Source organism: Schistocerca cancellata, chromosome 5, assembly GCF_023864275.1.
Source record: "Schistocerca cancellata isolate TAMUIC-IGC-003103 chromosome 5, iqSchCanc2.1, whole genome shotgun sequence".
NCBI classification, from domain to species: domain Eukaryota; kingdom Metazoa; phylum Arthropoda; class Insecta; order Orthoptera; family Acrididae; genus Schistocerca; species Schistocerca cancellata.
In genome coordinates, this window is record NC_064630.1 from 353,166,254 (window position 1) to 353,183,533 (window position 17,280).

At 42.8% G+C, this 17,280-nt stretch overlaps 1 protein-coding gene across 1 annotated transcript in view; it reads right to left on the reverse strand.

The window, feature by feature from the left end:
* LOC126187498 (G-protein coupled receptor 52-like) overlaps positions 1-13,820 on the reverse strand; it is a 76,426-nt gene extending 62,606 nt beyond the window's left edge. Inside the window, exon 1 of the mRNA XM_049928613.1 lies at positions 13,652-13,820. Coding sequence (XP_049784570.1) covers positions 13,652-13,721 — 70 coding nt within the window. The 5' untranslated portion in view covers positions 13,722-13,820. The remainder of the gene's footprint in view (positions 1-13,651) is intronic.
* Positions 13,821-17,280: the final 3,460 nt, after the last annotated feature.

A 17,280-nucleotide genomic window follows, 5' to 3' on the forward strand; every position in this document is an offset into this window, starting at 1 on the left:
TGTGCGCAGCAAATGGCCGCATGAACCGGTTGTCTAATAATGACACGTTAAATTTTGCGAACATTTAATTTACTAGCAATTTAAAGCGTGTAGAAATATTTGAGTAAAACATCAAAACGTGTCTGTTATTGTGTATGGTATTCATTATTATGACCACGAGTGGATGATTATAGAAGCGAAATACGGATACGAAGAAAAAGATTTTTAAGTGGTTCCATTGTATGTCTTGAACCATCATAAACGCGCAAAACATGTGAAGGTGTAAATGCTGCCTGTTGAAAACTCAGGAATTTATCATTTCTGTTACATAAAAGACCTTTCGAGATTAACATACAGTAGCATTACTGGCCATCACCAGTCAACTGAAAGAAGTGAGTGCTGTTAGTGCTATTCTCATTCTAAAGGGAAGTTGGATGCACATTTAGTTGATTTTTTGCCATTCAAACCAGTCAACAATGTCACACCCAAAGCAGAGAAACTGTACAAAAATTCGACAAGTGTAAACAGCAATTAAAGCCAATGTTTGTCGTATATGCATATATCAAATGCGAGCTACAACCAGGTGTTGGTAAAGAAATTCGTGGGCACAAACCAGACGGAATTGTTTTGGACATGCACTGTAGTTACAGTGAGGAATGTGCAGAGTTTCAGTTGTATCTAGGTTCTGATTGTATGGAATAGTTTAACAGACAGCTGGATCTGATTGCCGAATACGTGAACCATTAATTTTTCTGAAACAAGTAGATGAATATTAAAGTTGAAGAGGAAGCAAAGTTTCCAGCAACAGAAATTTGCCACATCTGCAAGAAACGCTTCAAGTAGAATGAAGTGAAACACAAAGATCATTTGCCATTTTACAGGCAGATTTCGAGGAACTGCACATGCTAACTGTAGTGCCTACTGATTTTCAAAATCTGATAAATTACAAGACTCATTTTATAATTATGAACCTAAGCGAACAAATGAAGCATAATAAAACGGTGAAAATGAATGCAGGAAATGTTTTTGTGATTGTAACAAACATGGAACAGTATAAAATCTGTCGCATTGGAACATCATTGCAACATAAAATTTCAGATTAGTGATTCTTTCAACTCTCTGGCTTGTTTGTTGGAAAAAAACGTGTATTATGTTTAAAAACTGGCGAGCTGAAAATAACAAGGAAGTATTTCCACAACAGTGAACAATTTAATTTGATTAATAAGAAACTTGTATTTCACCATGAGTATATAACTGATGAATCTATTTCGTTGGATGAACAGTTCTTGTCAACTGAAGCATTCAAAAACTTGCTGACCGATGAAACCACTATCAAAGAATATGAATACAAAAGAGCGTGCAAGGTATGGTCTCCATTTAAATTCAAGACATTAAGAGATTACTGCAACATAGTTAAAAACCAAGGTATTGCTGTTGGCAGATGTGGCTGAAAATTTTCGCGTACTGTGCCTCAAAGTGACAGTTTGCCCTGGTCTTCGGGATACAGTTTCGGTCTCTATCAACTGTCACCACATACGAGAAGCAACAGAACGGATCACATTAAGCCATCAGGCCATACCGGTCTGCGACGGTTCCTTGCTTGTCACATGCACTAGGTTACAATATGTCCAAGCAGCCTTGTACACATTTTGGACGGGAACACATCTGGGCTCAACTTTGTCCTCTTTGGATAGGGTACAAGTCTCACTTTCTTTTGGCAGGCAATGTATGCCATGTTTTATGACATAATTTTAGGTTTGTTTACCATTATCTCGATGGTTTGGTGGTAGTATCTCAATTCAAGAACGTACAAAACATCTGTGTGATGTTTTTGAGCGATCAAGAAATGCAGGGCTGATGGTTGATCCACAGAAAGTTATTACTGCATGTCCTCTATCAAGTTCCTTGGGCATATAGTTTCAGGTAGAGGGATCCATGCTGACCCAGGGAGAGTGGAAGTAATTAATCAATTTCCAGCCACACAGTATGTCAAACAAGTTGTCAGGTTTGTGGCCATGGCCAATTTTTTTTAGGAACTCGTTAAGTATTTTTGCAGAGAAGACAGCTCCACTTAACAAGTTATGTATAAAAGTATGTCAATTTCATTAGGGGCCTTCACGGTTAGCTTAATTTTTGGCATTGAAGCAAGCACTGATGTCGACGCTGTTGTTAGCCCTACTGGACTTCAAAGCGGAGTACGTTCTTCAGATGGAAAAAAATAAGTCGGCTCTAGGAATAGCTGCGATATTGTTGCAGGAATAAAAAGGGGGTAAGAAGATGGTAGTGTATGTCATGGGAGATTAAATGAACTAAAAAAAGGTACCTCGCTTAGGAGACGGTAGCCTTGGCAGCATTGTGTAGCATGGAGAAGTTTAGATATTATCTGGAACGTTGAAAGTTCGTCCTAGAGAGAGAAACCAAGCGCTCACGTGGATATCAGCCAGAGTTTCGAGAACTGTTCGTATTATCAGGTAGGCAATAAGAATTCTAGGCTTTAAGTACGAGGTGCATAACATATGCGACTTTGAGTCGTATGAGTATGTTTGACTGCAGTGAGAATAACCAAGGAGATGATCAGTTCTGCTTCGATAATGAGTTCGATGCTGTCTCAGATACCACATTTATTTCACAATATTTGAGAAATCCAAGTCAAAGACGAATGCATTCGTGAAATTAAGGAAAGGCTTCAGAACGGTGCAACAATAAAACCCTCCTTTTTGAGAAAGAAAGTAGTGTGCTGTCTGTCACTTGCAGGTGATGAATTTAAGACAGTGGTTACCAGGAAACTGGTTCCATTGTTGTTCTGGTGTTTTCACGAATCAGCTCTAAGGAGGCATCTACGAGTACAGAAGACGTGTGAGAAATGTAGCAGCAGCTTACATGCTCAGGTATGTATAAGGAAATTCGTAAAAGAGTATCAAATTGTAACGTGTCCTGCTAGTAAACCGGCCCAAAATACCGAGATAGGATCTTTAGCCTCCAAGCCAGTAGAAATGGTCTTACAGAAATTTGATAACATAGACGATAGTCGTAAATTTAAGTGGTAGCACTTCTTTCCTGAAGGTATTTGTGTGGAGTGTAGGCCTGTAGGAAAAGTGAAACGTGGATGATAAACAATACGGATACAATAAATAGAACGTTTACATGCAGGGAGTTTGTTTTAACTTGAGACAACTAAATATCTCGAAAACGATGCATCATTCGAGAAAAACGTTGCAGGTGAAAATTTAATATTAGTGTAGAGGACAACTGCCTGCGCTACAGTGGCCTCTTGCGTGGACAGGACACCTTTATATTTTCAAATGGGAACCTCCAATTTTTATTGCATATTCTGATTCTACGCCAAAAATTACGTATGGTTGACTAAAACTATTGTTTTCCATTCGTGGCAGGTGGCACCGTAATCGACAAATACGAAGTGCCTGTGTTTAAAATTAAGAAACGACGCATTTGATTCTACGTCTTATCTACGATGTAAATGTAAACCTTTGTGTTTAACGGTTGATATTGATATTCAAACGTTACCCGCCGGGTTAGCCGAGACTGCTTCCTCGACTCGGGTAGGTGCGCCGGCCCCGGATCAGATCTGCCCGGCGGATTACGACGAGGGCCGGAGTGCCAGCCAGCCTGGATGTGGTTTTCAGGCGGTTTTCCACATCCCACTAGGTGAACACCCAGCTGGTCCCCACGTCCTGCCTCAGTTACACGCCTCGCGTCATTTGAAAAACGTTCGCACTGTTTCATGGTGTACACTAGACGCAGACAGCTGGGGTACACTCATTCCGTCCTGGGGGGTATGGGGTGGTGACAGGAAGGGCATCTGGCCACCCCTTAAAATTAACCATGCCTTAACCGTGCCGACCCTGCACAAAATCTAGGACAAAGGCACTAGCAAAAGAAGAAGAAGAAGAAAAGACTGATATTCAAACGTTACCTGAGTGTTACAAATGTGATTGTACAGTACAAATAACATGACTAGACATTGACATTTCTGGCAAATAAGCTACTTGTATGATAAAGTAGTTTGTAGAAAACTACCTTATCATACAAGTAGGTTATTTGCCCTACAGGGTTGATTGTGATGAGTCCCCAGACCATCGGAATACTTGATTTCGGTGGCCGCCCTCGAACACCGCCATCAGAGGACTGATTTTAGTGTGTGTTAAAAATGGAAATGAGCGTATGGCATCTTTGGCCAGGAGGTCCCATCCGGAAGTTCGGCCGCCAAGCGCAAGTCTTATTTCAGTCGACGACATATTGGGCGATTTGCACGCCGGTGATGAGGATGAAATGAGGATGAGGACAACACAAGTCCCAGTCCTCGAGCGGAGAAAATCCTCAACCCGGCCGGGAATCGATCCCAGGCCCGCTTGCACGGGAGGGAGCACGTTACCACCCAGCTAAGCAGGCAGACTTTGTGTTTCCATCCCATCGCTGAGGCTTTCGCACTGGCCGCTACGAGGCTACCCGCGAAATACAAACCATAACCATTGTAATAAGGTAAAACGTCGATGAAGTGGTAGTGACAGGTGCAGCTGCCATGGATACACATACATCGTGTAAACACTCACGTGGCTGCCCTATTGTTCAGCGCCCCACTATGTGGCATGCCCCACTGCAGCGCTGGGGCCTTCATGACGAACACCGAACGTCTCGGCACCAAAGCTCTCTGGAAGCTGTTCTGGCACAGATGGCGTAATGGGTGTTGTATATGTCGCAGAGAAGATCGAAAGGCCTTTAATTTATGGCAAAGCTGCAAGAAGCACCCGAGTGGTGAGAGACGAAGGGACTTCCCGAAATCAAGAACCGCAATGGTGAGAGACAAGAAGACACATCCAAATCAAGCATTCCAATGGTGAAAGGTAAGGTAACTCACCGACACCAAGCGTCCCGATTGGAACAGAAAACTATTACATCCACGTCGTTGTTTCTGGATAGCGTTAAACCTAGTTTCTAACCAGACACTGAAAAGGCTGACTATATTGTGCCGTACAATCAAATTTGCAACACTAGGGTAAGTTTCGAAAGTAAATATCAATCATTAGAACATATAGGTCTACGTAAGCACCATAAATGAAATCTAGAACAAAATGCGTCGGTTTTTAATTGCAAAAACAGGCATACATGTTATTTGCCAATTACGGTGCTACCTCCCACGAATGGTAAACAGAGGCTTGAGTAAACAGTAAGTACTTTTTATCGTAGAATCGTAATATGCAATAAAATGGAGGGCTTCCCATTTGAAAATAGAAACTTGACGTCGCTCACGCAGAAGGGATGTTCAGGAGGTAGCCAATTGTAGCACAGACAGGTGTCCCGTTAACTAATATTATCCTTTCACCCAGAACATTTTTTTCGTATGGTGCGTAGTCTTCGAGTTGTTTAATTGTCGCCGGCCGCTGTGGCAGAACGGTTCTAGGCGCTTCAGTCTGGAACCGCGCGACCGCTACGGTCGCAGGTTCGAATCCTGCCTCGGCCATGGATGTGTGTGATGTCTTTAGAGTAGTTAGGTTTAAGTAGTTCTAAGTTCTAGGGGACTGATGATCTCAGATGTTAAGTCCCATAGTGCTCAGAGCCATTTGAACTATTTTGTTTAATCGTTTCATGTTAAAACAAACAACCTGTGCATGGTGTTTTAAATGTGACACACACATCACCAACCCCATACATTCGGATATGGCCAGACGTGGAAACTGGCCAGTAATATGATTTATATACAAGCTGCAGTAAAGATATCTTGCATAATAAAACTGACAACGCACGATCGTTTTAAATGGTTTCATCATTTAAAAAGGTTGACACTGACTGCTTGATTCATGTTTGTAAGTAGGATCGAGTGCAATGCTTCCGGCTCCACACGGAACGGAATCTGCGTCTTTGGGTCCCATTTACTAGTCCAGTGGTTCGTAATCTGGAAGTAATTGCCCTCTGAAGAGTGAAAACAAAAAGCGATCGATTATCGTTTAGTCAAGACTATTTAAAAGAATGTCTAGCATTACTACTTCATTAGAATGCAACAGACATTAGATCATCATCAGTCACCTGACATCCACGGCTGAACGAAGGCATCTTCTTGATCCTTCAATGTACTGCAATATTCAACTGCACACATCTTTACTATTCTTGTCTGTTTTCTAATGTGATTCACCCACACTCCATAGATCATCGTCTCTGTCTTTTCTTTGTTTTTGCAATTCATCATCTATCATCCATTCGTCTGCCTCTCCGTCCTCGTCCGTTTCATTCTCATCAGAATAATAATTACGTCTTGCAGTCCAGTCTACTACGCCCTTGCTGGTGTAGCACTCAGTCCCGCAGTGGAGGTCTCGGGTTCAATCCCGGATAAGGGTAGGGATTGTTCCTCGTTCCAGTTCGTCCATGACGACTTCAGGTACACTCAGCCTATCAAACCTATCATGAAATGAATTCGACATATTTGAAGCTTATTTTTGAGAAATGTATTTAACTGACCAAAACCAGCATACGCCCTCTTCATTCTTGTGTTTTGTTCATACATTGTTCATCACGTCGTAGAATTCTGTCTTTTTTTCAGAAGTAAAGAATTATATTAGGAGCTATTTTCAGGATTTGGAAATTCAGCAAATAAATGTCTACTTTCAAACACAGTTATGAGTGAATGAAGGAACATCTTCAGGGTGTAAAGTTTAGGCCAAAGTTCATGTTCTTAGACACACTGCAAAAAGACTTTGAGAATGCCTAAACGAGAACATTTTCGTTAAAGTTTAGTAGCGAATATCCATTATTATCGGGAAAAGCCGAAAAATATTCATTCAATTTCTTGAAGGCGTGAAAGTGGCTTATCGGCTACTATAGCAACGACAGCAAAAGCAGTCCTTATCCCTACATCCTGGAACATTAATTTTGAACGTCACTTGAACAACCCACAAGGAAAGCTCGGTGCTTTGGCAGTGATTACGTATGTTGATGATCTCCTGCTACTGGCCAAAGGTAACTTCAGGTTACAATTAGAAACAAACTTGGGAGTTCTGCTGGACACATCTCAGGACTGGTACAGAGTAAATAAACTTTTCATCGCACTGCAGACTAAGTTGTAACCGAAAGACTGTAATCAGAATTAACTATATCGCTATATGCCCACCGGTATGGACCTTGAGGTACACCTGTAAGACAAATTCTATGTTCACGCCCACGTAAATGCTGCATAATGAGTTGGTTTGACTATTACAAAGAAAATTGTTGATGTTAAAGTAATAAGATTCGGCCTAACTCTAAAATATTTTCATCTCTATATGAAAGAATCATATAATGCGTTATGGTGCTAGCGTCTGGGTGCATAGACTGATACTACAGACAGAAAATGTTTGTGGGGAGGGTGTACATAATTGGGACTCGTGTGAAGATAATCTCATCTCCATCAGAGAGTGTGTTATAGATTAGTTGCAAGAGAAATGGGACTCTTCTGCCACTGGAGGGCAGAAATATTGTTTCTTCCCAATGTCAGGGAAACGCTCCAAATGGCTGGAACTTCTTGTGCACTGTCCGACAGGACATTGTTTATACTGAGATTATTTACACAGGGCGCAGAGAAAATAGCACACTGGTTGTTACTACGAAGCAATAAACGCACCAGGCCACGTATACTGGAATGTCCAGTTTATGAGTTCTTTGTGGCAGAAGGAAACTGCACGGCATCCTTGTTGCAGACTGAGGAAATATTTGGCTTCTCGACGAAATAGCCTCCGTCGTATCATAGACAGCAGAAAGAAAATACGCTGAACAACAGGTGAGTGCCCAGGGCCGAAGGACATGACGGGCCGTGGAGAAAGCGGCCAGCTCGTTACCAGGATCGAAATAAAGGGAAACCGGTCTAGTGAAAGTAAGCTAGTTTTCGTTTCCGAGGCTGAGTTATCTACGCAAATGAAGTTTGGAAGGGATCTTCAGGGTCTAATTGTTCAAATGGCTCTGAGCGCTATGGGACTTAACTGCTGAGGTCATCAGTCCCCTAGAACTTAGAACTACTTAAACCTAACTAACCTAAGGACATCACACACATCCATGCCCGAGGCAGGATTCGAACCTGCGACCGCAGCGGTTGCACGGTTCCAGACTGTAGCGCCTAGAACCGCTCGGCCACCACGGCCAGCCTTAAGGGTCTAACCTACCACATAGATGGTAAATGGATGACTTTCGGTTTATTGGATGAATTTTAGGAAAGAGTGGTTCACGTGTGCAGGAGACCGTATATAGGACGCTGATGCGACCTATTCTTGAGTTCTGGTCTAGTGTTTGGGATCCGTAACAGGTCGGTTTGAAGGAAGACATCGAAGCAATTCAGAGTGGAGTTCCAAGTTAGTTACTAGTAGGTTCGAACAGCACGTGTTACGGAGATGCTTTGGGAACTCAAATGGCCGGCCGGAGTGGCCGAGCGGTTCTAGGCGCTACAGTCTGGGACCGCGCGACCGCTACGGTCGCAGGTTCGAATCCTGCCTCGGGCATGGATGTGTGTGATGTCCTTAGGTTAGTTAGGTTTAAGTAGTTCTAAGTTCTAGGGCACTAATGACCTTTGATGTTAAGTCCCTTAGTGCTTAGAGACATTTGAACCATTTTTTTGAACTCAAATGGGATTTCCTGGAGGGAAGGCGACGTTCTTTTCGAGAAACACTATTGCGAAAATTTAGAGAACCGGTATTTGAAGCTGACTGCCAAACGATTCTAATGGCGCTAACATACATTGCGCGTAAGAACCACGGAGATAAGATGAGAGAAATTGGGACTCATACTCTCTCTGTCTGCGAGTCGAACAGGAAAGGAAATGACAAGCAGTGCTACAGAGTACACTCGGCCACGCATCGAACTGTGGCTTGTGAAGTATCTATGTACATGTAGATGTACAGGAAGATGAAACGGGAAGTGAATTTCCCTTCGTCTTCCATATCATAACAATTGAGATTGCATTATATCACTAAAGAAACTGTCTACAACCAGTCGCTTCCTCGACATATTGTTTGTGATGCTGACAAAATTATTTCATGTTTTCTCTTCTCCTGTCTATTCTACTTCACATTTCCTCTCTCTCACTTTTTATTTTTATTTTATGTGATATTAGGTGCAAGGTAGTTTCAATAAGTAGTTCTAATGGAAGAAACGAGTGCCGAGCAACGCATACTTGATGTGTTTTCTGTACAATTTCTTAAAAAATGTCGTACAAAATGTCGGGTCCATTCAGCTAGTTTGATGATGGACTATCAGTAAAAAAATGTGAATGAGAATGAAAACGAGGAACGGATTGAACTAAGAACATGATTTACGATATTCGTTCATTGACACGAATCAAATATAGTAAAGGTTATGAGAAATAAACAGTACGCATCGTCTCATTTACTTATTTTCATGGTTCAATAAATCATCTGCAAAAACACGTGAGTTTTATTTGTTCGATTTTTAAGTGAGTAGCTATCTTTAGTTTTAAAAGGAACTGATTTTTTTTAAAAAAAATTGATAGAGATACATTCTAGTGGTTGTATTGCATAGCTTCAATAAACTTCAGAAATGGCATCATGTAACACCATAAGCTGCTGTTGAAAGTATTATTTAATAAAGCGACCAGTTTCCGATCGGAGACCATTCTGCAGCACTGCTTGGATTAGCAGCAAGTGTTACATTGGAATGAACTGACGTCAAAAAAGGAGCAAAATTTAAAAAAAAATCGAATGGAAACTGTAGTTACTATTTACTCGCTATACAGTTTCCAATCGATATCTGACATTGTGCTCCTTTTCTGATGTCATTTCATTCCAATGTAACTCTTGCTGTTAACCGAAGTTGTGCTGGAAAAAAATCTTTAACCAAAACCGGTTCCGTATTAAAGAATACTTTTAACGGCAGCTTACCGCAGTCTAACTTAATAGTCACGGCATACCGTCTCGTTATTGTTTACCGAGCGAGGTTGCCCAGTGGTTAGCACACTGGAATCCCATTAGGGAGAACGACGGTTCAAACCCGCGTACGGCCATCACTATTCATATTTTCCGTGATTTCCCTAAATCGCTTCAGGAAAATGCCGGGATGGTTCCTTTGAAATGGCGCGGCCGACTTCCTTCCGTAATCCGATGGAATCAATGACCTCGCTGTTTGGTCCCTGCCTCCAAACAAAACTGTCTCGTTTTTGTTACACCCAGCGACAGGAGCGCTCCAAGCGACCAGCAAGCAACACTTCCGAATACGATATGGGATAAGTGCGCATACTAACGCTTATATTTGTTTTAACTTAGTTTATAGAATAGAGAGGGTATGTAATAATCGACAATAACTGAAGAAATTACATCACATTGTGATTATTTAGTTTCCCAAGGACCCTGGGATGTCCGAAACGGTGCATTACAGGACAGTTTAATAGCGATTCTCTTGTAATATACAGACATTTCCTGAATAATGTCGTTTTCCTTTAATAACAAAAAATTATTAGCAAACACCAGAAGACTTGACCATTTACAAGAAGACGTCGTATAGTTATCTAGGGCCGACCAGTGTGGCCGAGCGGTAAAGCACAGTCTAGTTTGCTACACTTTCATCCAAATCAGTGGATGTGGAACGTAAGAAACGCATATGGAATCTAATAACTACATTATTTTATGTTGAAATAAGCCACCTTAACTGTAGGTTACGGAAAAACCACACAAAGGTGATAATAATTGGTCTAAAACAATAACACTCTTTCCCAACACTGGGGAAAGCAATTGCACTATTGTTGCTAGATCTGAGCCACAAACGGCAAGAATCTCTAACACATTCGCTTATGGAGAAAAAGTAATTACATTTACAAAAAAATATCCGTGTATTAGAAAGTCGACTGAAGTGTAAGAAAGGGCGAATCATTGGACTCAATAAAAATTTTTTAAGTCCCGAGGAAAGTGCCTATGATGTTAATAACAAAAATGGTTCAAATGGCTCTGAGCACTATGGGACTTAACATCGATGGTCATCAGTCTGTTAATAACAGACAATAGCAGAAGTGTGTGCTTCTCATGCAAGAAATACGTTTTTATTCTCTTGCTTTCAGAGGGAATAATTTGTAAATGTAGACATATTCGCAATCATTTCTTCCTGAATGAATTGTAGCTTATGTCATTGAATCAGTATGATTCGCTGTTTTTACATGTATTTCACGATACTTCGTGTTTCTTGGTAACTTACTAAAGCATGGAACGCAAAAATATAACATCTATTCCGTTAATTAAGTAGAAAGTAATTAAAAACAAACCTTATCGTCACGGCGCATGTGATCGTATTCTTTCTCACCGTTTGGAGCGCTAGTGTCGCGCTAGCTGTCAAACGATAACAACTTTCGCACCAGAGTGTTGTGATTGTTAGATTAGATTAGTACTTGTTCCATAGATCATGAATACGATACTTCGTAATGATGTGTAACGTGTCAGGTTAATAAAAGGTGTCTATACAAGAGATTACATTACACAAAATATTACATGACACTTAATATTTTTAACATTTTTTGTGGTGGTTAAGGGAAATTACCCACTTACTATATCCAAAAATTCATCTAATGAGTAGAAGGAGTTGCCATTAAGAAATTCTTTTAATTTCCTTTTAAATGGTATATGGCTATCTGTCAGACTTTTGATGCTATTAGGTAAGTGACGAAAGACTTTTGTGGCAGCATAATTTACCCCCTTCTGAGCCAAAGTTAGATTTAACCTCGAGTAGTGAAGATCATCCTTTCTCCTAGTGTTGTAGCCATGTACATTGCTATTACTTTTGAATTCGTTCGGATTGTTAATAACAAATTTCATAAGTGGATATATACATTGTGAGGCTGCAGTTAAGATCACTAGCTCTTTAAATAAGTGTCTGCAGGATGATCTTGGATGAGCTCCAGCAATTATTCTGATTACACGCTTTTGTGCAACCAACACTCTTTTACTCAATGATGACTTACCCCAGAATATGATGCCATACGAAAGCAGAGAATGAAAATATGCGTGGTAAGCTAATTTATTCAGATGTATATCGCCAAATTTGCAACGACCCTAATAGCATAAGTAGCTGAACTCAAACGTTCCAGCATATCCTCAGTGTGTTTTTTCCAGTTCAACCCCTCATCAATGCATACACCTAGAAATTTGGAATATTCTATCTTAGCTACCGATTTCTGATCGAAGTCTATATTTATTAATGGTGTCATTCCACTTCCTGTGTGGAACTGTATATACTGTGTTTTGTCAAAGTCCAGTGAGAGCCCATTTGCAGAGAACCACTTAATGATTTTCTGAAAAACATCGTTTACAATTTCACAAGTTAATTCTTGTCTGTTGGGTGTGATAGCTATACTTGTATCATCGGCAAAAAGTACCAGCCTTGTATCTTCGTGAATATAGAATGGCAAGTCATTAATATACAGGGTGTTACAAAAAGGTACGGCCAAACTTTCAGGAAACATTCCTCACACACAATTAAAGAAAAGATGTTATGTGGACATGTGTCCGGAAACGCTTAATTTCCATGTTAGAGCTCATTTTAGTTTCGTTCACCTACGCTCAGTGGAGCACGTTATCATGATTTCATACGGGATACTCTACCTGTGGTGCTAGAACATGTGCCTTTACAAGTACGACACAACAAGTGGTTCATGCTCGATGGAGCTCCTGCACATTTCAGTCGAAGTGTTCGTACGCTTCTCAACAACAGATTCGGTGACCGATGGATTGGTAGAGGCGGACCAATTCCATTGTCTCCACGCTCACCTGACCTCAACCCTCTTGACTTTCATTTATGGGGGAATTTGAAAGCTCTTGTCTACACAACCCCGGTACCAAATGTAGAGACTCTTCGTGCTCGTATTGTGGACGGCCGTGATACAATACGCCATTTTCCAGAGCTGCATCAGCGCATCAGGGATTCCATGCGACGGAGGGTGGATGCATGTATCCTCGCTAACGGAGGACATTTTCAACATTTTCTGTAACAAAGTTTTTGAAGTCACGCTGGTACGTTCTGTTGCTGTGTGTTTCCATTCCATGATTAATGTGATTTGAAGAGAAGTAATAAAATGAGCTCTAACATGGAAATTAAGCGTTTCCGGACACATGTCCACATAACATATTTTCTTTCTTTGTGTGTGAGAGCCGGCTGGAGTGGCCGTGCGGTTCTGGGCGCTACAGTCTGGAACCGAGCGACCGCTCCGGTCGCAGGTTCGAATCCTGCCTCGGGCATGGATGTGTGTGATGTTCTTAGGTTAGTTAGGTTTAATTAGTTCTAAGTTCTAGGCGACTGATGACCTCAGAAGTTAAGTCGCATAGTGCTAAGAGCCATTTGAACCATTTTGTGTGGGAGGAAAGTTTCCTGAAAGTTTGGCCGTACCTTTTTGTAACACCCTGGATATTAAGCACAGAAGAGGACCCAAGACCGAACCTTGCGGCACCCCATTCTTGATTGTTCCCCAGTTTGAGACTTGTGTTTCTTAGACTTTGAGCATGCGGTGTTTTGTGACGTCGTTTCTATATTTAGTGATCCCTATCTTCTTTAACGCGTAATGATCTCAGAAAGGTTGGTGATGACTGTGTCAGAGGTGATAGCGGGCAGGTTACGTGTACCACCACAACACGTGCACGGTGCTATTCCTGTTCGAGCAAAAGAGAGTGAGACAGCAGCATCAGGGCTGTGGGAGGGTACTCACCGCGGAAGGAGAGGTAGGTAGCGATGATGAGGATGTTGGCGAGGACGATGGCTACCCCCACGATGAGCATGATGCCGGCCTGCGTTATGGGCTCCAGCGTGGAGCGTGCGGCCGCTGCGTGCACAGGCACACGCACACGCGCACGCACTCGCTGACGCCTGCGCCTAGAGGGGCGGCGCCCCGCGCATGGCGCCTCCGCCTCCGCGTCCGCGTCACCGCCGCACCCGCGCCCTTCTCCTCCAGCGCCGCCGCCGCATCCAGCTGCAACACGGCACGGCCACCACGTGCAGTCACCCGCCGAGCTCCACACCACAGGCGCGGTTTTATGTTAAAAACAGCATCAATGTACCGGGTGATCAAAAAGTCAGTATAAATTTGAAAACTGAATAAATCACGGAATAATGTAGATAGACAAGTACAAATTGACACACATGCTTGGAATGACATGGGGTTTTATTAGAACCAAAAAAATACAAAAGTTCAAAAAATGTCCGACACATGGCGCTTCATCCGATCAGAATAGCAATAATTAGCATAACAAAGTAAGACAAAGCAAAGATGATGTTCTTTACAGTTCTCAATATGTCCACCATCATTCCTCAACAATAGCAATAGTCGAGGAATAATGTTGTGAACAACACTGCAAAGCATGTCCGGAGTTATGCTGAGGCACTGGCGTCGGATGCTGTCTTTCAGCATCCCTAGAGATGTCGGTCGATCACGATACACTTGCGACTTCAGGTAACCCCAAAGCCAATAATTGCACGGACTGAGGTCTGGGGACCTGGGAGGCCAAGCATGACGAAAGTGGCGGCTGAGCACACGATCGTCACCAAACTACGCGCGCAACAGATCTTTCACGCGTCAAGCAATATGGGGTAGAGAGCCATCCTGCATAAACATCGTACGTTCCAGCAGGTGTTTATCAGCCAGGCTGGGGATGATGCGATTTTGTAACATATCGGCGTACCTCTCACCCGTCACGGTAGCAGTTACAAAACCAGTATCACGCATTTCCTCGAAGAAAAAAAGGCCCGATAACGGTAGATGTGGTAAATCCAACCCATACCGTGACTTTCTCGTCGTGCGAGACAGATCTAGGATTTTAGGTAGCCCAAATTCTGCAGTTGTGGGCGTTGACAGACCCTCGGAGCGTGAAATGAGCTTCGTCGGTCCACAACACGTTACTCAACGAATCGTCATCTTCCGCCATCTTTTGAAACGCCCACACCGCAAATGCCCTCCTCTTCACTAAATCGCCAGGTAACAGTCCATGATGCCGATGGATTTTGTACGGATAGCATTGGAGGGCACGCCTAAGTGCCAACCAAACAGTAGTGTATGGAATGCCGATGCGACGTGCGACTGCACGAGCGCTCACTTTCCCGTACATTGACGAACCCGCTTCAGTCTCCATTTCTTCCTCAACTGTCTCAGCAGCATTGCGCCTTGTGCTCGGTCGGTCACTACGGGATCTATCGTCTAAACAACACGTGGCTTCGAACTTCGAAATCATTCTCGCCACAGCTGCATTTGCCAACGGACCTTTACCCGTTCGAATCCCCTTCCTATGGCGATAGGATCGTAACGCTGAACTCGCACATTCCCCATTCTGATAATACAGCTTCATTAAAAGCGCCTTTTCAGGTAACGTCAACATGCTGCGACTGCTGGCGTATCTGATTCTCTCTCTCATTATAGCTCCTTTTATACACGATCGTCATGCGCAGTCACTGACGTTTTGCTGTCCAGCGCCATCTGTCGGATATTTTGAGAACTTTTTTTTGGTTCTAATAACACCCCACGTCATTTCAAGCCTGTGTGTCAATTTTTACCTCTCTATCTACATTATTCCGTGCTTTATTAAGTTTTCAGATTTATACTGACTTTTGATCACGCGGTATTACAACACAAAAACATACAATTTAACATTCTGAAATCTTATCTTCGTTGAGTCGCGCATTGCTATGAGGGGGAAAAAAACTACTGGGCCTGACACGTATTTCGCTTTGGATTGGTTGACCCAGTTAGTTACGTGTTCTGTATGTTGTGACTAGGTGAAACTGCAATCGTCCGGCCGGCCACAACTATGAATTCTGTGAATTTTCTGGCAGATGGTTCATTTTCAACAACAACAACTATATTACATTACTGACATTAATACGCTTATTTAATTTGTATTGGAGAAAGGGGCTATTACAGAAGCATGTTCACAAGCAAAGGTGATATCAGGATACTTGCAATAGCTGCGAGAACTATTGATAAATCAGCTTGTTTGACACCGCACAGAAAGTATATGAAAGAAAATTGAACAAGAGATTATACCTAAAAATTTATCAGGTGGAGAACAAATAGGCTTTATAAGGGGCAGATCGACGACAGATGCAGTATATATACACTACTAGCCATTAAAATTGCTACACCACGAAGATGACGTGCTACAGACGCGAAATTTAACCGCCAGGAAGAAAATGCTCTGATATCTAAATGATTAGCTTTTCAGAGCATTCACAGAAGGTTGGCGCCGGTGCCGACACCTACAACGTGCTGACATGAGAAATGTTTCCAACCGATTTCTCATACAAAAACAGCAGTTGACCGGCGTTGCCTGGTGAAACGTTGTTGTGATGCCGCGTGTAAGGAGAAAAAATGCGTACCATCACGTTTCCGACTTTGATAAAGGTCCGATTGTAGCCTATCACGATTGCGGTATATCGTATCGCGACATTGCTGCTCGCGTTGGTCGAGACCCAATGACTGTTAGCACAATATGGAATCGGTGGGTTCAGGAGGGTAATACGGAACGCCGTGCTGGATCCCAACGGCCTCGTATCACTAGCAGTCGAGATGAGAGGAATCTTATCCTCATGGCTGTAACGGATCGTGCAGCCACGTCTCGATCACTGAGTCAACAGATGGGGACGTTTGCAAGACAACAACTATCTGCACGAACAGTTCGACGACGTTTGCAGCTGCATGGACAATCAGCTCGGGGACCATGGCTGCGGTTACCCTTGACGCTGCATCACAGACAGGAGCGCCTACGATGGTATACTCAACGACGAACCTGGGTGCACGAATGCAAAACGTCATTTTTCCGGATGGATCCAGGTTCTATTTACAGCATAATGATGGTCTCATCCGTGTTTGGCGACATCGCGGTGAAAGCACATTGGAAGCGTGTATTCGTCATCGCCATACTGGCGTATCAACCGGCTTGATGGTATGGGGTGCCATTGGTTACACGTCACGGTCACCTCTTGTTCCCATTGACGGCACTTTAAACAGTGGACGCTACATTTCAGATGTGTTATGACCCGTGGCTCTACTCTTCATTCGATCCCTGCGAAACCCTACATTTCAGCAGGATAATGCACGACCGCATGTTGCAGGTCCTGTACGGGCCTTTCTGGGTACAGAAAATGTTCGACTGCTGCCCTGGCCAGCACATTCTCCAGATCTCTCACCAATTGAAAAGTCTTGTCAATGGTGGCCGAGCAACTGGCTCGTCACAATACGCCAGTCACTACTCTTGATGAACTGTGGTATCGTGTTGAAGGTGCATGGGCAGCTGTACCTGTATAGGCCATCCAAGCTCTGTTTGACTCAATGCCCAGGCGTATCAAGGC